General features: G+C 40.1%; 1 protein-coding gene across 1 annotated transcript in view; it reads left to right on the top strand.

Annotated features, from left to right (window-relative positions):
• LOC146490382 (rhomboid-related protein 3-like) overlaps positions 1-22,318 on the top strand; it is a 41,341-nt gene extending 19,023 nt beyond the window's left edge. The window contains exon 4 of the mRNA XM_085153255.1: positions 22,151-22,318. Within this exon, the coding sequence (XP_085009381.1) occupies positions 22,151-22,318 (168 nt within the window). The remainder of the gene's footprint in view (positions 1-22,150) is intronic.
• Positions 22,319-22,668: the final 350 nt, after the last annotated feature.

The raw sequence follows: 22,668 nt of genomic DNA on the forward strand, positions 1-22,668 counted from the left end.
TCAGGTGGAACGAGAATCCATATTTATTATTTTTACAACAGTCTTTCTGAAATAAACTTCACTTTTTAATGAGGGATTTATGTGTGTGCAATCACATATGACATATAACAGACAGTCAACACAGGATTACATAAAGTGCAATGTGCAAAAATTGCAAAAAAACAAAACAAAGACAGGTGCAACACCAGACAGAACAGAACAATGCAGGCACAAGACAGTGTGGACACAACAGAGCAAACATGTGCACACACAACAGTATGTGTGTGTGTGTGTGCTTGTGTACTCTAATGAAATCTGTGCATGGATCTTATTATTTCGACTCTTTCTTATTCTTCAGTGAGGATATTGTGGCAGCATTGGTGATTCAACTCAGACTGGGAACAGAAAAAGTGTCAAACTGACTCTTTTGCTTACTTTTCTTCAGAACTTTATGAAGATGCAAGAAAAGGTCAGGAAAGAGTCAACTTAGTTTGGCACAAAAAAAACCCCTAAAATGTATATAGCTGGTCATAAGATCCATGAGATGAAAAGGAAGAGATGAAGGTGTTGGATCAGGAAATTTGGTATGCCAAATATACAGCAACTATTTTGTTACTCAGTGACAAGTGGGATCTCAAAATGCCAGTGATGTTGTATGTCTGCAATTTAAGCTGAAGCATCTTCATCAATCCGGTATCTGCAAAATGGAGTTATGGAGCTGTTATTAATCATATCTGTTACCTAGCTAACTCTGATTTATAACTTATTTCAAGCAGCTAACCAGATATAGTGTTTAGTGAAATATGCTCTTTTATTTTGGTAGCTAAAGTCATTTTGTTTGTGTTCAAGCACCTAACTACAAATATAGACTGTATATAAATGATAGAAGTAGCCATCATTAGCCACTGTTTTCTGGATTTCCAATTTTAAAACTTCAACTTTTTTTTTTTGGCCGCTGCCATGTTGCTATTTTAAGGGTCCCGAGTAACATGTCACCCTGATTACCTCAATGAAGACCCCTGTCATACAAGCCTACAGAGCAGCCGGAGAATAATGTGTATTTCTCAACTGGTTGCTGATGGTTGCTTGCTGTTTTCCAGATAAAACCAGTCACAAAGGGGATGTTGCACCAAAAACCTCCTTGCAGTTGCTTTGGTCATTAGCAGATTGCCACTTTCACATGTAGCTTGCATGGACTGATCTGGGATGGTCCCTGAGTTGAAGTGAAACTTGTAAAAGTACAACAGAAGCCAGAAATTTAAAAAGTTTGTCTTCAAAGTAAAAGTTGTCTTACAGCTGCAACCAACATATTGGGGCAGCTTTTTGAAGGCGAATTGTTTCTGTTTCCAGTTTGTGTTATGTGTTTCACAGAGCAGTTGCCATTTGTTTTCAGCCCAGTCACCATCTTCAACGCAAATCGTAGGCCACCATAGTCTTCTAATGACCGCGGAAGAAGGTTTGCACTGCAGCACTATATATCAGTTTCATCCAGAAACTGCTAGTAAGAATTCACATTTATCCTTAGTGACTTGCGGTTACCAGAAAGTCTGAGGCCTAAGGCTAGCATGCATGTTTAGCAAGCTGCATCCATAAACTGCATGGTGCATTTAGTGACGAGTAATGCACTAATAAAATACCTGAATTTTACTCACCTAAACTGCAACAAAGACTTCAATAATTCAGTTAAAAAGCTTCAAAGTCACTAGCATCACAAAGACAATCGAGACCTCTCACCCAGTGTAGGATGTATTTTTAATGCTGTTGTTGAAGCTGAAGACGTTTTCACATCTGAACATGGGAGTCAATGGGGATCGACTTAGCTTTATGTGTTGCATTTTGTTTCTATTTGAAAATGTTAGTATGATTCTCAACTATTCTCAAATATTTACGTAAAAGGAAAAAAAACCTGAAAGAAGTCAGATATGGGGTTTTTTTTGGAAAAAATTATATAATAACCTACACTTCCTGTAAAAACTTGATTGTGAGGTCTTTGGTTGCTGTATGAATGCAACATAACTGCCTCACATCTTAAAACCCTTGAACTACTTTTTCTGTTTTTTGTTTTTTTGAAACTCGAGTAATGTGGGTTGAAAGAACTCCCTTCTTCTTCTGCCTTAAAAGGAAAGGGGAGTCGACCATGGAGAGAGTGGGGATTGTCTCTGCTCGCTGAGTTCTAAGGATTATGGGAATAGGATTATGAAGTTGAGGGTGCCGAATGGGACTTTCCACTATTGCCAAGGATCAGGAGACAGCTAACTGGCTGGCTGCCTGATTGTAGCTGATTAATAAAAGCTCCTGCTTACAGAGTGGCCCCCAAAGAGCAAATGAAGGGTTCTGTATACTGGTGTAACATGTCCTTTTGCATGCAGTGTGTTTCTTCTATTAAGGGAGAAATTCTTGTTTAAGATTGACAGACAGTTTCAAAAATCCCACCCGGCCCAGATGGCTACCTTGAAAATGTTTCTGAGAGCCAGATTAACTCCACCATCCTCACCCCCAGCCTCTCGCAGCTCACCCTTTCCCTCCTTTTCTTTCTGAGATTTAAAGAAAATAAGTCTGGGGCCTCCCCTTGGGGCAGCCCAAGCTCGGGTCCATTTGCCAGCTATTATAGATCATAAATCTCTGTGGTGAATGGAACCGCTGCCATCAGTGGTGCAGGGATTTGATTGTGTTTTGGGGAGAGCTGACCTGAGGGCAGGCCTGTAGCAAAAGAGAGGAATGAATGCGAGAGAAAGACAGCCTGGGGAATGGCTCATTAAACAAATGTTTCTCCCCACTTTTTGTTCCCCTTCTTATCCTGTGAGGAGCTGCTGAATGTGTTGAGCACTGAAGGGACGTTTGATAGAGGGTTTGGCCTGGCTATAATGAAGGGTTCTCACCTCGTTGTAAAGGGAGGTTTGGGAGAAAAGGTCACTAATCTCCATCTTTGTCTCAGCGCTGACCTGCCTGTGCCCTTTGCCTGAGTGACATGGATGCTCTGTTATAACTTTGTTGGTGTATGTGTGTGTTGACATGAATTTTGACTTCTCCATGCCTCCTGGCAGATTAGCTCACATGGTTTGTCTGTAAAAGTGACATTTGTGCTCTTGTGGTGTAAAAGCTTTCTTCCTGGCCATGTCTTGTCTTGCGTGTCCAGTTTGTGTCTTTGTTTGTGTGTTTAATTGTGTTTCCATACATGCTTTTCTCCAGTGTGAATGCTTTCACAAGCACAGACGGGAGGTAAAGTGTTATTTGAAACATGTTAGACAGCCTGCTGAGGGCCATTCAGCTGTCTGCTACAATCCCCTCTGCTTCTGGAAATGTCCTGGGGGCAGTACAGCTCTCTCTCTCATTTCACCCATCTTTTAAACTATCAACCAGTCTGTCCCGCTCCATATTGCCTTCTGTCAGACAAAATCAAACCCCATCCATACTAATGCAGATAACTCTGAAAGCACATCTTTTTCTTACACCCACTCGTGGATGTGAAGGCTTTAAATTTGAGTTTTTCCCAATTCTTTCTAAATGCAGGTAATAGTATTTAAGGAGAAAATGTTGCAGTTTTTGTTTTGCATGGATTAATGCCATTCTGTCAATGATGCACTTAGGATCTGCAAAAGTGTTTCTTGGCATGTAATGTGTAATTTAATTAGCAATGTGCTTTTTGCTATACCATGTCCCCCTCCATAAGCTTGTTGCCACTGCTGCCAAAGTTCACATGACATTGGATACTCTAAACCCCATGTCAAAAACCACCTGTAGATATCCAAGCATACATCCAAGTCTACACATGCTCGTGACTAGAGATCAATATTGGTAAACCAGCTTTTACCATCAACGCAATTATAATATGTAACTCTGAATTCAGTGTTCAGTACCTTACGAATGTCACAATACCAGAAATTTAGTAGTCGGTACGAATACCGGAAGAACTGCAAGATTCTTGATACCCAGTTGGATACCAAAACAAAAACAATCATCCTGCGGACACAAACTCCTTTATTAAAAAGTCATTTAAAACACAGACATGGTGGAAAAGTTTACAATTTTAAAGTATATTTGTTAACAAGGTTAAGATGGTTCCTGAGTAACCTACAAATGTTACATTTGCATTACATTAGCATAAGAGTTTAAAGTTTGCTATAAAAGTTGAGCTTACAAGGCCAAGAAAGATCACATTTTGTTGCTGTGAGTTGAAACTTACTCAAACTGAATTCTTGAATAGGTCTTGGGTGCTTCGCTACATTGGGAAGCTTCCGCCCAACATCAATTGCATCTCGCCTTTGGTGAATCAATTATGATCCCTTATTAAACCCCCGTTGAATCCATAGTACTTGTCATGTCGGACCCCAACACACGCACACAGACCAGGGGTATAGTGACAGCAAACTTATTTTATTGTTATTGTTCACTGTGGTTTCGGCTTAATACACGGGACACAGATACTCGCTCAGTGGTCACTCCACTCTCCCTCCTCGACTGTCACTGAAAATAAAAGAGTCACAATCAGTCACTCGTCCCAAACACCTGTTCAGCCCCGCCTCCGTGCTGCCCGGGAGCTCACCGTGCCACCCTCCTCTGCAGCGGGCCAGAGACCACATCCACACCACAGTACTGTCATTGCAGATTCCGCCTTTTTTACCAATAATTTGGAGCAGAACCAATGTGAAATCGCACTAGTCTTCTTCTTCTGGATGCAAGGATAGACTAGACCACTTGTAGCTGTACGCTCCCTCCTTCAGTCCCAAAAGACTGGAACATACCTTTACCCATAGGTATGTACTGCCTCGATACATACCTATGGGTTGGGACAACTAATGGTACGAAACATATCAGTTCAGGTGACATCCCTACAGCAGTGAAAGTTGAAAGCTGTAAAAAGTCTTACATGTGATTTGCAGAACGAACTAATAAGCTAAGGGGTGTTCTATTTAGGCCAGTTTCTGCTCCGTCTGCAGGCTGCTTTGTAACCCACCTCCACCCCAGCATCATGTGTCAGTGTCATCTTTGTTCTCATTGATGCGATTTATGTTTTGTACTGAAGGGGTGATCCCAGAGCCATACATTTAATTGGTCTAATTGAGCTGTTTTAATTCATATAGTAAAATCTTTACAAAAACTAAACAAAACCTAAGCATAGTACATGAAAATCACAGAATCCAATCACAGAACTCTATTGAACCCATAGGAATAACAGTAGTAACACTCACCCATGGTTAGTTTGTGTCTCATTCACACTTGGTTTATCAAAGTTATTGCAACAGTTGGCTTCCATGGAGTAAGCTTCATCCAACAAGTAGCACCGCAGAACTTGGAGCTAATAAAATATAGAGCCTGAATGTAATGTCTCCCCATTCAGCATCTGTCAAAGAAAACTGATGATATTATGACTGCATCTTGTCACCACAGACCAAAGTAGCTCTTTGTCTGCAACAGCTTTAAACCAGGAAGTAATGTGGTTTTAAACTTAAGGGTACATAGGCTTTGTGATTTAACAGTGCAATGAAGTGTGCATCTAAGGATGTGTTAATGGATATTCGGGGACACACAGTTGGTATGCAGCCCTCTTTTGTGGCGCTCGGTGATAGATCTCAGCTGTCTGTGCAGTGAGCTGCTGTGATGTGTTGGGAATTAGCAGAGATGTCGATGGGACAGATACTCAGCATGCTGCTGGGTGATCAAGGGTATTGATACTGTGTTACCAGAAACATTCAATTTAGATTAAGCTGCTCCAAGGTGCTTTATAGTTACATGGAAGTGAGTTTTCTTATTAAGATTATTTGCTTAAGGCAGAGTGCCTATGTTTTTTCTATTCGGTCTTACTTAGTGAAGCAGAATAAAGAGGATGCCAGTATTTACAGCAGTGAGTGGCTGCACAGAAAAGAGAGGTTGTACAATTTCACACCTTCAGCAGAAACTAATATTACAGTAGAGGTTTGCTTAGACCCACTGAACACAGGTTGCACAGCATAACAGCTCTACAGACACTATTAAAATCTAGAGAGTCCATAAAAATACAAAAAACTGTGGATTAAATATAGACGGAGACACTTTAAAAAAGCTACTTTAATACCACCTTAAGCTTTGGAGGAATGAAACACCAATTATCATCTTATCACCATGAATAAACTGACTGAAATGATGTTTCTGACATTTTTCAGATATCTAGCCTGATCTAATGTTTCACTGTATGTCTCAATCGTATCATAATGATACCATTAAGCGGATATTGCACCATTGCAATTGTAGAAAGGTTAAATTTGCAATAAGCATCCCACTCAGGCAGGATTTCCTCCTCAGCCTTAAGTAGACGAGGATCTCTTAATAAACAGTGTCACCTGGGAACTGTACTTATTGTCATTAATGATAACTAAATGTGAAACCACTCCTGTAGTTTTGATCAGGGTTTACAGATGAATTAATTGTGAAGCTGTTCCGTCTCAGTGTATAGTTGTATGTTTATATGCTATCTCCATGCAGCACAGTAAGATGTCTACAGATTTAAAGTAATACCTTTGCGTCTGACACCTATCCATATACTCCATCTGTGTGTGCACACACACGTACCCACTGAAGACATTCACGTGGATCAACGTTGCCTGGTTACCGGCCAGTGGCAAGGGAACGGTGACAGCCCATGCTAATTTGTGATGGCCTGAGATGACTCTGTTCGTGCCTCGTGTCTGTGCGCGCGTGTGTGTGTATGTGTAAGATCAATGAAGGTTTCTGATCTGTCAAGTGAGACAGGTGACCAGCAAGGCTTTGATTTGCCCAGACACAACAGCAGACTCTCTAAAATCAATTTATGTTATAGCAACAAAATGAGCAACTTACCTGACTTAACTCAAAAAATATTTTTGATACCGAAGTGGTCCTAAAAAAGTAGCAGTGCATAATTCTGATCTTTTTTAAAAGATTTTTAATTAAAAGAATAAATGAAGCAGTGTATTTTCACATATTCTTATTTGCATACTTTTTGATACAGAAATATGTACTGTGTCAGAATTGGCTGTTTCATGGTGAAGTAGACAGAGTAAAAGAAGGCGAGCGGAGAGAGTATATTAGACTCGCAAGAAAAAGCAATTACCTGTGGACGGCTACGTGCACTTCCATCACATAGAACAGAAGCAGTGGAGAGAGGAGAAATGAAGACAAAAGGGAGCGGTAGCTGTATCAGGGAAAAAAAGGAAAGGAAAAAGGAAAGATTGGAGATACTGTGGCCGAAAGAGTCTGCAAGTCAGCTGTCTCTGTGAGAGCTGATAAGCTAATCTGAGTGAATACAGTTTTGGAAGTAATGCCATGCATTTGAAATTTGATAATTTTTATTTATTTATTTTTTGGGGGGGGGGGGGGGGGGGGCTGATAATGAGACTTTGAGTTGAATTACTAGGAGCAGGGATGACATGTCCAGGTGCAACCAGCTGCTCCGCCGAGTGAACTTTAGCTTCGGTTCAGAAAGTTTTTCTATTTGGACTCTTTCTCGTCTTCTAAAAACAAGAGAGTTGGTTCAATTTAATGCTCAAACTTAAACATCAAGTGACTTCACTTTTACCATACACAGCTCTGCATTGTTCTTGTATTATTTGTCTGAGTATTTCTTTTAGAAAATGACCAAAATTGCTAAAAAAAAAAATCTGTCTGATCTATTGATGTATACACACACTCTCTGAGCACTTATGAAACACCTGTGTAACCCTGTTCTATTCAATATGAGTGTTACGACCCTAGCTGAGACTACTGTGATTTATACCTGTGTGGGTGTCTCCTGCCTTAAGTGCCACCCTTCTGTGCAGCTGCCTCCAATCAGCAATTAGGCCAGGAGTGCTTAAGGCCAGAGCTTCAGTGCCAGAGAGCCTTTTTGTTTTTTTTTCCAGCTTGTGAGCGATGTGTGTGTCTGGACTTCTTACCCTGCTCTGTGAAGAAAGGCTGTTTTTGACCATTTAACCTTTTTGATTCTTTTGTTTTGTGCAGCTTCTAGACATTGTTGTGTTTTTACTTCTTTTGATAGTGTTAGCTCCTTGTCCTTCTTTTCTAGTTTAATTGTTAAAAACAACTTTTATTTTATTGATATTTTTGCCTCCTGGTCTATTTGTCTTCAACCTGAACACTTTGAACAAGCAATGGCTTACGATAAGGTAACATCCAGTAGTAGAAGCCATACAAATATGTATGTAAATCCATGGAAAGTTATACATGAACAGGTACAGGTACATGAACACACAAGCCTGTAAATATACAGGTAACTGCACATATCCATACATACATATACATGTGCCGAAGGTAAAAAGAGAAACAACTTTTCATTCAGTTTCTACTTGATCTGATACATACTGTGCATGTTCTATACATGGATTTAAATTGTACGTTATTCAAAAGTGCAGTGCAAAGCTTTTTCTTGATGGTGCCATAGTTTCAGTCCTTAGTTTGAAATACACTTTTATTTTGAATTAGTTGACAAAAGTTGAGAGTTCTGTCCTACAGAACTATCCCGTATAGCAAAACACTTTTGTAGATTAGCAGGTAATGGAGTAGATAAGCATTATCAATACATTATCATTATATAACACATTACTTTTGTTCTTTCCCCACTTCTCCTGGTTTTTCAGGTGAACGTCACAATGAGGGAGGACCTTAATGTTACACCATTCTGCCCACAGACAATCAAAAATCATACATTTGGCCAGTATGCCCTTCAGGGTCATACCCTTGTGCACCTCTGGCCCGCTCTGCAATTGTTAGGTTGTTGCATTTATGTTGTGACTATTTTATGTGTCTGTAATTTCACCAGAGAGCAGACATAAACAGAAATAACTGTTGTCATCACTAGTAAATGTTTTGTTTACCTCGTCAGCAAACATGATAGAGACGCTATATTAGCAATAGTTTGGAATATAATGTAGTATATATCACATATTTATGTTTAAGTGACTTTATTTATTTCTCACACTGTTTTTCTACACATCTTCTTCTGCGTCCTTAAGTGGTTTGTAAAATGCCAGCCTTAATAAAATTGACATTTGAATAATTATTGTTCTTAATATTATTATTCTGATTATTATATGTATTTCACATCCCCCGAGCTACTTGCATGCACTTCTCAGTGATTACTCTTTTGTCTCTCTTGTTGCTCCTTTGTCTCTTACACTCCAAAGCAAAGTGGCTTCATCCTGCTCTCTGTCCTACAACAATCATCTTTTTGTGCTACAAGCTCGGGGAAATAACAAGTTCAAGTGTGCGTTCTGTGCAACACTTGCCCCTCAGTGTTTCACCCGAGTTTCCCAGGGGAAAACACCGCTCATATTCAAGCATAAGTAACGAGGTAAAGAAAGTGGAGTGGGTGAGAAATTGTTGGTCCTGCTATTTAATGAAAGTGGGTTGTAATAGAAAGCTGTGCTGGGACAAGAAAGGTCCTCCCTCAGCTTGTTGAACATGCTGATGTAGGCTCTGTCACATTGTTGCTTAATTGACTTGTTTTGTGCCCAGCTGAAGGTTATTGCATCAAAAGAAGTAATTTTATCAGGCACCTGGAATCTGTAGTACTTTCTGTCCTGCAAGCTTCCATTTGTAGGCTACAATCTGGACATTCTTTTAAGTATTATAATTTTAAACTTCATCCTCATGTTATTTTATCACGACTTAGCAAGAGAAATGTTACCATTATCTCAAAAGATCAAAGTCTCAACTGGATAGCCAGCTTAACCCCCATCAATGGTCAGCATATTTCTAACTTTTAATCCTTTTAATCCTTTCCTGAGTTTCTTTGCTTTATTTCTAGCTTTTCCCTTGTTTTCTCTTCCTTTCTCTCTTCTCCCTTACTCATCTGTGGCCTTGGCCTTTGAGTCTTAAGTTTTTATGGCTGCATTAACAGGCACTGCTTGGCATTTGGGGGGCTATTAGAAGTCTTGTTGAGTCATTAGTCATGCGTTCGAAGTGTGATGTGGGCAGAGCACTGGCTTGGCCAGCGGGGGCCGTGACATGCATGGTGAGCTGGTCTCTATGCGAGCCAGACGGCTGACCTTTTCCAGCAGAATCCTCCACGACAAGAGAGGTGAAGTCTGAGAAATTAATGGTGTGAAACTGTGGTTGCTCATCACATCCCTTCCTTTCACGACTCGCCCCGCTCTGCTGTCGTCTTGTCACTCAGCCTTCAAGTGACACCGGCGGATGATCCACCTGGGAGGAGCAGAGAGGTAATGGATCTTCCTTTCTGTGTTTATCCCAGGTGGAGATCTCTCCCCAGCTGAATGCTTTCAAAGTTCATTTTGAACACGGATGATAATGAAACTGAAAAGAGGATCTGTGTGACAGCAAGACTAAAGCGAGTCATCCAGCTTCAGTGTGAGACGAGTTGACTTGAGCTGATTGTTTTTCCTTCATTTCAGTAAAAAGTTCTTCCCTTTGAGGTTTAAAAAAATAACACATGCACAGCAGAGCATAATTAAAGTAACGATTAGATGCTGCTAAATTCTTCTGCTCTGAACGGTGTTGGTTTTGTCTGGGTAACTGAATTTGTTCTCTGTCAGAAAACAATGATACGACAAACGGGCTACTGACTGGTAGCCCGTCTGCATCAGTGCCTGCCTGAGCTGGAAGCTGTCAAACTGGCCCCAGGCTGTGGGAAAGATTAGAACTGCTGATGTCAGACTGACCGACGTGAATTTGGCACTTTTTACTTCGAAAGAGAGCTGACTGCTGTGCTGTCTTACATGTGTATATATGCTTTACAATGTGTGTGTTTGCAAGGCTTTGAACCTTTTGGTAAATGAATTTTCAAAATAATGAGAGTTATTATTGATGTTATTGATGTGCATTTGAGCATACTTGCACCAAGACAAAACTTCTGAAAATGGTGATCACGTTTGAAAAATACTTAATTGTTAAGTTGTTATCCAATTATTTCCTTGTAGTGTTAAATTTAAAACCAACAGATAAAATTAAGGATGCACGATTATGGCCAAAATGATTATCATGTTTAGTTTGTTCAGTATTGTTTGTGGTTATTTATCACAATTATTCTTCAATTGTGTTGGCAAAAAATGTTTTCATTGCATTGTCATGTAAACACTCCTTTCACATTTTCATATCTGTACAAATCTTTGCATCCGGATAACATCAACACCACACTACTCTTACATTAAGCTACATACCTGTTAATTAAAACAGGGTGTTTATTCACCTTGCCTGTTGAAGTGTTTGTACATGCATGATGCGTATGACTAAAACACACCGTGTTCAGTGGGCTCCTATCTTTGGCCATTGGTTGGTGATTTCAGTAAGTTTTGTCAGCTGTACGGACTCACTTTTATGGACATCAGAGTTGATACTGGATGATTTAAGTAAGTGACCAATTCATAGGTTTTCTTGATATTCATGCATTCATTATACTTATACAGTTTGTGGTTTGTTTTCAGGTGGCTGAATAAGCTCATTGTAGACACAACTCTACAGCACTTTTTGCACATGATTAGTTCTCGGTTAGCAACACTTGGGCTAAATCAAGCGCTGTTGTTTGGAAATCAAAAGTATTTCCAAACAACAGAGGGTGATCCATTTGGAGGATAATCTCTTCATCTTCTCTTATGTAAGACATTTCAGTTTTGTTGTATATTTGTCTTTTAATGTAATTTTGCTCATCCACACTCGTCCGGAAAAACTCAAGCTGTGTGATGCAGGGAGCAGCTGTGACTGGCACATGCAGGGACAGGTTAAGGATCTGATTTAGGGAGTGCCTCATTAGCTTTTGCTTTGAGTTTAGCATGCATTTTCAGTGTCTCTCGGTCACGTTCATTTAATTGTGGGAAGCCAAAATCGTGAACATTAAAATTCAATGAACTGTGCAGCCAAAGATAAAGTATATTAACAAAGGTGTTGATAGTAGCTTGTCTATTAGAACATTGAAATGAAAAAACCCAAAGGGCAGAGAAAAAATCAGGGCATAATAAAGTAATCACCATAAATCATTAGGATTCTGCATACTACACATGTGTCATGGCAATTTTGTATATGTGGTTTTGTGTTGCTAAAGGGAAAATATGGAAAAATGCCTTTTCAAATGCATCACTTCGCATGGAAATGGCCAGAATTGGTGCAAAGACACACACATCACCAACATGAAGATTTTCATCCATGATTACTCATAGCCCCATAATCTTGACTGGGGTCTTTTGGGTGATGTCAGCTGTCGGTCTGAGTGTTTTGACTTTTCACTTCTCCGTCGCTGCTCCGCCTCTACCATTAAGGGTTGCCTCCGCTGACAAGCTGTCGGCTCCACTCAACCCGAACTAGTCTCCTAAATTAGGCTGGGTCCTGCTAGTGGGGCTTATGACAAGCTCTAAAACCACAGAGCGTCTCCAGCTTACAGTGGCAATAACTCTGATATGTACTCTTTCAGCTGACTAGATAATGCAAAAAAAAAAAAAAAAGCAAGGAAATAAAAGAATGCGGTGTGTGAGAAAGATGAAAGAGAAGGCAGAAGAAGGAAAAAAATCACACAGGGAAACCCCTCCTGTTGTCAAGGTCACATCCTGAAAAGCCTGATTAACATGAGAAGGTGAGTGTGTTTGAGTGGTTTCAGTTGTAGGGTCTGAGTAATGGCCAGTGAATGAGGTGCCGCTGGTTTTGCCTGTCCTCCCTGGTGCTTCAGTGTAATTAGCAAGGAGACTAACAAGCTTTAACGAGGCGGGCTTTTTAATTAGAACTGCTAATTGCTCCATGCCAGGGGAATATTCAGGAAGCACAGGGAAGTGGAATTATAATACTTGTGTGTTGAGTGTGTGTGTGTGTGTTCAGCTCAGGAAAGGCAATAACACTCAAAGACTGTATTTAGACAGGAATCTACATGTAAAATTGTTCACATGCTTATTACATTCCTGTTTTCCCTTTTGAATTTACATGTGTATTCCATGTTTATAGGTGAGGCAAATTAAAGGAAAAAATTAGCATCTTCAGTTACCTTTGCGTATTTGTGCTTGTGTTTGGGTGTGCTTAAGTTTGATATAACGCTCTAATCAAACTGAGATTTTCTCCCAATCACTTCACGTTTCAAATAGTTGCATTTCCTTCTCTTTGCCCTGACTGAACTTTGTTAACTCAAATTATAAGGTTCTTTTTAGCTGACTCTCATTCAGGAATTTCTTTTTCGTATAACTTGTTTATCTGCATGCCAGGCCTCAGTAATCATTCTTATCAGATTCATAAGTTAATGAAGAATATTCATTGGTTACTATGATTGATTTGAATAGGACACAGCAAGGATCTCCTGGTTGTAAATCAGCTGGCCAGCTGTCACCTTTCTGTGTGGAGTTTACATGTTGTCACTGCGCCTCCCACAGTAGAAAGACATGCAAGTTAGTTTTATTAGTGATATGAAGTTAGTGTCAGTGTGAACTTGGATGTGAATGGTTGTCTGACTCTCTGTGCTGGCCCTGCAATAGACTGGCATCCTGTCCAAGATGTACCCTGCCTTTTACTCATGACCAGCTGGGATAAGCTCCAGCTACATCAGGGCCACGAAATGGATGAGCTGTTAAGGAACTGGATGTTTTGAACAAGCTCTGATTTCCTGAGAAAAGTTTGCTTGATTTTTAATTTTTAATTGCTGATTCTGATTCCCTCTAGACTCCATGCACACATATTTTTTAATTAATTACAGTGCTGTCCTCATACTCAGTGATCAAACATGTCATGTAGTCTTACTGAGACAGATTTTGAATCTTTAACAGGGTGTCTCAGAGTTTCTAACACCAGCAGCTTGAAGTTCAGATGCTGTTTTTACAAAAGTCATTAGGAATGAGAATCTGCCAGCTCGTTAAATTGCCTTTTGTAATGTCAGCCACAGTCAATTAGCCTGTCTTGGCTGCTCTGCCTTCATGCTCCATCCTTCATGATGTATTACATATAAAAATACTGTAACACTTTATATAAAAACCTATGCAGTAGCACTGCTCTAAATCAGGGGCATTAACATATAAGTGAATGAATCTGAGTACAGGTATCTGGGAGAACCTCAACATCTCCAAGTGTTTTACAGAAAAGCAACTTGTTCTCTGAAAGAATTTAACAGGACACTGGTAGAATAGCCTCATTGCTGTGAGTTGTAATGAGATGGTTTGATTTACTGTAGAAAATACAAGACGCCAGTGGCTGGATAACCAAAAATCTTGTTTTGTCTGTGGGTCAGCAACTCGAGCAGGCAGAAGCTGCTTTTTTTGTACTGCACAGTCCCTTAAAATAGCAACAACTGAACACTGTCTGACTGTGTGTATGATTGTAGGTAATTATATTGCTGAACAGGCTGCTTGCTGATGGATTATGCCACACCATGTATTTAACTGGAAGGAAGTAATAATGATACACTGTATGTAGATGTAATATATATTTTTCCTTAATACCCCAAATAACATTATTTAGGTAAAAAAATAATTGAGCTGAGCATACATCTGCAGAGCCAAAGTTGTATGTTTGACTGTATTTACATGCATTCTGCTCTCTAATTCTTCTTAATATCAAATAATACTACCAAAGTAAGTCTGCTGCGTCCTAAAGATAGTGTCTATTTTTAGCAATCCCTCCTTAAAACCACCTGCAGTGTGTGGTTGCATACACTCAAACACATGTAATTGCATTCTCAACCTGGATGTGCTGCCACAAGCGCGGTGCTTTGCTACTTAGCCATAGTCGTACCTACACCACCAGGAGGATGTTATTCATGTTTGTTTATTTCCTCCCGTCCTTGTCCATGTGCAAACCTTTGCAGCTTTCAGGTAATCCAGGTACTTGACAATTCTTTACATGGGATAGAGTGACATTATCAATGGGAAAAATGACTCGTGCGTGTCATTCCATCCCAGTGAGACAGGTCACACATGTCACGCTTGTTACTGCACCAACCCGTATGACTGAATGAATTGTTTTCCAGTGTGAAATTAGCAAGCTCTGTGGTGATGCAGCTTCAATTTCCTGTCCTGTTAGTTTGTTTCACCACATTTCTGAAGTAGGCAGTGGGAAAAGAGTGACTGTCAGAATGACTCACAGCCTACATTTTGTGATTACATGCTATAGTATGAACTTCTTCCTGCAGAGCCTCCAGGGTACATCCTGTCTAAATGTAGATGAGGTTATCAAAGATTTTGGCAGTCTGTTTCCGCTGATGTTGCATAAATCATACATAAGTTTACTGTCAGCAGTGGAACAACAGATCTCATTTTCTTCGGAAACAATTAAAAAGGTTTTGTCAGACACAGAATAAAAAGTTTTCCCACTGTGTGCAATTATCCCATTTCAGCATTCAACACATCAGTTCTTAACGGCTTGACAGCTTATTAACTGTTTAATGATGTACAGTTGTGGTAAGACATACACTCATTATGGGCATGAATGTCATGGTAGTTTGGGGCTTTTAAGGCATTCTTTGAACTAAAAATAAGTTTTAATGTATTTTGGGTTTAAATTGGGATACATACAGACCCAAATATATGCATATATCCCCCACTAATATTTGGTTTAATCTCTACTATCAGTCTGCACCGAAATCAGTCAATTTTGGTAGCAATCAACAAGCTTCTCACATTGGCAGTCAAATAGCTCAGTCTTGTCTCGTCGGACCATAAAACCTTTCTCCAAAAGGCATTTGGCTTGTCCATGTGGGCAGCTACAAATTTCACTCGAACTTGGAGGTGTGGGTTTTGGAGCAGGGGCTTCTTTTTTGATCGGCACCCTCTCAGTCCATGGCGATTTCAAACTGTCTTCACTGTGGAGAACGACGGTGGTGTTCCAGGAGTTTCTAGTTCATGGCAGGCTTGTGCAATTGTTGGCTCCTTGGTTGTTCCTGAATATTCTAACCAATTTCCTCTCATCTGAGGGTAACACTTTGGGCCTTCTACAGACCTTGGCAAACCGGTGATACATCAGAATAACTTGAACTTACATACAATTGTTTGAAGTGGTGATGTTGAAATCTTAAATTGTTTAGAGATAGCTCCAAAGGATCTTCCCAATCTGTGCAGATCTAGTATTTTTCACTGAGTTCCTTGGATTCTCCAATAGTTGTGGATATTGGTTAATCCAGTGAGTGCTGCTGTCAAAGAAGAACTGCCAGTTGTAGTCAGACATGATCACTAGTAAGCCTTGACCTTGACAGGTTAAAAGGCACTGTGGAAGATTTAAGGAAGTCGATGTATGTATATATTTGAGCTTGTTTGTATGCATTTGACCCTGAGTGGATTCGAGAAAGTCCAGAATAGATTCAAACACGTGCACCCAGTTCTTGTTTTTAAAGTGATTTAAAGATGTTTTTCTAACCAAGAAAAGCAATCTTTAAAAGCCCAAAATTACCATGACATTTATGCCCAGGATGAGTGTATGTAAACTTCTGACCACAACTGTTGGTGTAGCAGGCGTTGAGTGGCTCTGTGATGTAGTCGTTTAAACATTAGCCTTACATGTAAAAGATATCTGGTTTGAGATCAGCTTCATGAGGTCAAAAACTAGTGTACTCCTAGTGCCGGTCCCAGGCCCAGATAAATGGACGTGCTGCATCAGGTAGGGCATCCTATCTAACAGTCTGTGCCAAATCAAACGTGTGTGTCCATCTGCTGTGGAATTTCCTTGGGAAATTAGTGAGCAGCTGAAAATACCCATCACAGGTGTAGCAGGATTTGAGCGTGGCCACCAGCTGTGGTAGAGCAAGATGATTGTTTGGGACGTCGTCATCTGTCCAATTTTCTTCTTCTTCTTAGCTTGTGCTTCTTGTTCCAGACACCATCTAATTAGTAGCTCACGACTCAGAGACAGCGATTCAAAACAGTGTGGGGTCAATGTCAATGGTCACTGAAAAACTAAAAGGTCAGACAGATCAAGGCTTTCGGTCTTATGTTTTAACACAGCAACACAAATTGTGATCAATATTTTGGAATCCAGGCCCAGAGTACAGCAGAGGATCTCGGTGTTTTCATTCTTTTCAGCCACTTAAAATAAATGAGGGTTCGATTTTATCATCCTCGAGTTGTTTTGAGTATATTTTACACAGCCTGCTTTGTTTCTCCAGGCTCTCAATGCAAACTTAAATCCTTAAAAACAAGTCCCTGACCCTCACATGCTGCCTCCCCTCTGCTTCCTTAATATTCAGCTTTATGAAAATGAGGATGAAGACAAAAAGCCCTGCATTGTGTCCAAAATGCACCCCTCTGCCTCAGCATTAACACCCCTCACACTCCCCTCCCTCTGTTGTTTTCCTCCTCTTCCCCCTGACAGGCTGCTGAGAAGCCCTTAATATGAAGGCTCATTGGTTGTGAATGTTTTATGGTATTATGTCTGTACCAGGATTTGAGAGTATGTGTGTGTGTGTGCTTATTTTAATCTGAGAGATTTGCATCACACTCCCTTTGCTGCTTGCAAAACAGGCCTTATGAAGCAGAGAGAATAACATAATTATGAAAATGAAATGTGCTGGGATAGAAGCTATTCAAATTCTAGATCTGGGAAATATTATTACACCACAAGCCAAAATGCATCCAACAAAACTCAAAGTTATTTCATAACTGCTAGACAGATGATAATAACGTCGGTGCAATAATTTTAAAAACAGCATTAGTACATCTTTATGTGCAGCTCACACTCATTTCCTTTGCAAAGTGCAATTAAATGTTAATCATTTAATTCAGAACTTAATTAATTAAATTGATTAAATGATACACAAACAAACTAAACTTGCTTAAATGTGCCAGTTTTAGCTTGTGCCAAGAGTCTTGGTCAAAAATGTTTTTTGTGCGATATAATGTCCTTCTCTGTGTGGACCTGCATCAAAAGAAACGATCACTAATTGGAGTGAAGGAACTGGCTAAACCTTGCATGAAATTGCCATCAGTGGTCCATTGTTGAGTGTGTGTCCCTCTGCAGCTCCACCCCAGCAGTCTGCCCATTGACTTCAGAGGGTGCTCACTCAGCTATGAAGCCTGTGGTGTTGCAGGGTGGAGCGAGGAAGATGTTTGTGTGTGTGAGGAAATAATGCATGGCTGTCTGCATCTGTGAGTGACATGGGAAGAGATAACAGGCATATTTATTGAACTATTTGTTTTTTCTTCTGAGGGAGTTCTTGTATTTTGCTTTACAGTGAGAAAGTAAAGGGGAGAAGTGAAGGAGAGGTGCATGGATGTAGGGTAAAGAGGGTGTTGTGTGAAGGGGATAGATGGAGGAGGGTGATAGGAGGTTGATGGGGGGGGGGGGGGGGTTTGTAAGTAGGGTGGGTGTGAGATAAAATTGGGGCGGTGTGTGTGGCGGGGGTCTTGGATTGGACTGTAATCCTTTAGTCCTGGTTTGAAATAACCCTGCACAGTCTGGGACAAACAATATGACAGGGTCTCTCTCTCTCAGACACACACACACACACACACACACACACCACACACACACACACACACACACACCACACACACACACACTGAACATATTGCCTTGCTCACAGTGGTGAGACTGGCTTTGGCTGACGTTACTTCATCATGACAAAATGTCTTCAACGGGCGCTCACTGATCTGCAAAAGAAGGTTTGTTCTTACTTCTGTAGAGGAGAGTTTAACATTTTACGCATTAAGTGAGATTTTTTTGGTGGTGCATAAATTAAAGAGAGCATGTTGCACTCAGCAGTGCAAGTTTGAGCATATTCAGGGGTGACTGTTTGTCTAATATTGAAAAATGCACAAATGGATGGGATGTTCATGCTTGAAATCCCTTCAGTGTGGCTAAATTAAAACAATTCTGCGAAGAAGAGTGGGCCAAAATTCTTCCACAGCAACGTGAAAGACACACTGCCAGTCATTGAAAATGCTTAATTGCAGTTCTTGCTGCCAAGAGTGGCACAAGTAGTTATTAGGTCTAGGGGGCAATTACTTTTCCACACAGCGCCTGCTAGGTCCTGGATAGTTGTTTTTCCCTAATTATTAAATAATTGCATTTTGTATCGACTCGGGTTGTTTTTGTCTAATATTAAAAATTTTTGATCGTCTGAAATATGTAAGTGTGACGAATACACAACAAAATAAGAAAACAGGCAAATGCTTATTCACAGCACTGTATGCTTGAGGTCATTAGACACGAAGAGCACTTGGCTCCCTTCTGGTGAGGTTACTCTTGTGGTCCTATTTTGTTTTTTCTCAGTGCTACATCTGGTAGCATTAAACTATGGTTTTTCTCAGATTGCAGTCACATTTCCCAAACATTGCTCACAGATATGTATGTGAGAGTAAGTAGTCACATCATCAAAAGTAATATTACTCATGTGATATTGAATATAATATTGAATAGTAGTAATGTCATTCCAAGTAAAATCAGTCAAATCTAAATAAGGTTTCCATCTGATCCCCTCAGAACACATTTAATGAAGCTATGCAAAATTGTACTTTCCTACTATGAACATTTTTGCCTTTAAAAAAAATCAGACTTTAAATGCATTTTTCACACCTGAAAATTCATGTAGCTATCTCCTTTACATAAGAGGCTCAAAAAGGCTGGAAAAATGAAGAAAATTCAAACGCACAACCTGATGTACTTTGAGGGTCTGTGCATCAGAAAAATACTCATTTTGCATGGGTTTCAATAAATCAGTTGTTGTATAAAAACAAAACAAAAACAGCTGATTCTCAGGGAATCAGATTGTCAGCCATTATATAGTGAAGTGGGAAAACCTATGGCTTATTTAAAAAATACAGACATCTGGACACTTTTCCATGCTACTTCCTTTTCTGCAAATGTACAGCTTTGTTGCAACTGTGCTGTTTTTCAACATTTGAGAACTCCATGCATTAATCGTGTGAGCCTCTCATCATGCTTTCTGTACTCTAAAGGTCTCCCTTACTATCTGCTGTCAGTCATTTCTTCTGTTTACTGTCAAGTGGAAAAAACATTTTCACAGGTCATCATTTTTTATATGACTTTATTACTTCCTCACGTTGTGATAGATTAAAATTGTCCCACTCGTCTTTACATTGTTCCTTAAGTTCAGTGAAGTTTTCAGCCATTTGTTTATGCACTGCTCTCCCGCAGGTCTTGCCACAGCATTTTAATCGGGCTGAGATCTGGACTAAGTCCAGTTACATTTTCTTTTCCCGCCCCTCTGTTGTAGTTTGCTGGTGTGCTTCAGCTCATTGCAATTTCACATTTGATTTTGAATGCTTTGACATACAGAGGAATTCATGGTCATAGTGGCTACAAGCTGAAATCATCACCCATCCACCACTGTGCTGGACAGCTGGGTGAGGTTTTTGTACTGCTATGCTGTGTTTCATTTTGGCAGAAAAAATTCTGCTGTGCGTTAAAGTTTCATCTGTCCCAGGACATTGTGTCAGAGGTCTAGTGATTTGTCCAGGTGCCGTGTTGAGAGAGAAGAGACTACCAAACAAAACACAATTGTTTAGTCTTTTTTTTCTAATTCTTTTGTCATGATTTTTTTTTAACACGCTAAAATGTCGTGATTTAGCATGCTAACTGAGGCCTGTAAAGTTGAGATGTAGCATTTGGATTTTTTGCATGTTCTCTGAACATCTGACTTAGAGGTCACTTTGCTGGATTGTGGCATTGTGTTAACTTACGCTTGAATGCTCCAGACTAATAAACTCACACTTGCTGAATATCTGATCAAGTGTATTTGGTCATCAGCACTTGCTGCTTCTTAACCTCTTTATTCCTTTGCAAGTGAAGGTAAACTTTTTCAAAGGACTGCATAGAGTCCTTTCCCACGACTGCATGTGTTAAAAAACATCTGTCGTTTGTCTGATGAGTCAGTCCATAGCATACACTTTACTTACTATACTTTGTAGCACCGGCATGCTTGCTACACATGACTGCCTGCTGGAACGAGCTGTATTTAATTGTCTGCTGCCAGACGAACTACATATAAACAAGTTTCAGGCTAGATGCAAATTTCAGAGATAACACTGGCTTGAAAATGTACAAATGGACTTGCGTTAAATGAAAACTGCATCATCGCTGTTAGATAACATGTAAAAATAAGACACACAATGTTAGAGAGAGCTAGAACTTCTCTGTCTGTTGTCCCACCTGCTGCCAGACTGGCTGTGCTCAGCTTCTGCTAGCGCTGTCATATGGCAACCACACGTTTGCATACACACGCGCATGCATGCGTGCTGTAACTATATCTGGTTCAGGGGTGTCAAAGTCTGGCAGGCGGCTAATATTGTCTGAATGCCACATCTTTATGCATGGATGTGCACATTTGCAAATATACAGATGGAGAAAGACAGAGTTACATGGTGCATACACACTCACATGCACAGAGGCAAGCAGAGAGGCAGCAACTGTCTTCTGTCTGAATCCACAATCAACCCAACATCCAAATAACACATTCAAGTCCTTTCTAGTGTAATTTGAGGCCAGACAGATATTGTCGCACATGGCTGTACCTTTTTTCTGTTTTTCTTGTTTTAGGGCGTCGTGATTTTTCACATTTCACTCAGAATTATTCCAGAAACACTGCTCACTTCTCTGCAATCAGAAAGCCTCTGTAAGAGGTCCTTCCTCTGGCCCCCTAAATGTCTGTGTGCGTGCATGTATATATGCATAGGCTGAGTGGCAACTTCACTATAAATTGGCACTTAAGATTTGAAGCCACACGGCACAAAGGAAAGAAAGGAGTGGAGGAAAAAAGCAGAGCTCTTTTACCATTTAAGTGCTTTAGTAATCACTGCTCTGAAGGTCTTTGACATATTTGGATTTGTCAGAAAATCTTGGGTATGTTATTTTTCAGATATGTCTGAATGCTTCCTCTCATGAGCAAAAAGCAGCCTGTGGCTAAATGCGGTGCAGGGTGTCATTTCAAAGTGAAATTCAAAGCTGTTATAAGTTACTGCATCTCCACAGTTGGGCCTTTTAGAGCAATTAGAGCTCTTTTACACAAGATCTTCAAACCATGACTAAACCGCTGCTGATGGTTTTTAGGGTATTGATATTTGGCTTTGCAGAAAACTGTGCACGAGGTGAAACTGACTACTCTAGACTTTTTAAAATGTGTATTTTCCTGTTTGATATACTGCAAGTGTTGTGTCCATAAAGACACCATGTTTCGCTTGTCTAGTATTTTTCTGTCTGTTCTATTTAAATAATACTTTTAAACAGGTGATCACATAATCAATCAAATAATGAATCAATAATAATCGTTTGCATTTTCATATGTTTTTGTTTGCAGTATGACCCCGAGAACTCAGGCTTCATCAGTACAGAGCGGTTCAGGGACCTGCTGGCAACCCATGGCTCTGAGCTCGACCCCCACAAACTGGAAGTCCTGTTGGCCCTTGCTGATGGCAATGCTGATGGAAAGATCTGTTATCAGGACTTTGTCAACCTGGTGAGATGATTAACTTTCTGTAACTCTGTATTATCCATAAAGATGGTTATGTGAGAAAATCCCACTATATCAGCAGTTTTCTGAAATACTCTGTCTAGCACCAATATGCATCGACATGTCTACTTGAGTTACTGCCATGTGATTGACGGATGGATATTTGCTTGTGATCAGCTGAACGACTATACTTAAGTGTCTGGTGAGTGTCAAAGACTCAATACTTATGACTTCATGTGGACGTCACACCTTTTCACTTAATTGTGATGACATAAAGCTTCCACAAACCCGAAGGCTAAAGAATGCAAGCAGTAGAGTACAACTCTAAACACTAGAGACATTAAAAAGGAACTGATTAAAAATTG

Source organism: Neolamprologus multifasciatus, unplaced genomic scaffold (assembly GCF_963576455.1).
Source record: "Neolamprologus multifasciatus unplaced genomic scaffold, fNeoMul1.2 chr06_unloc_1, whole genome shotgun sequence".
NCBI classification, from domain to species: domain Eukaryota; kingdom Metazoa; phylum Chordata; class Actinopteri; order Cichliformes; family Cichlidae; genus Neolamprologus; species Neolamprologus multifasciatus.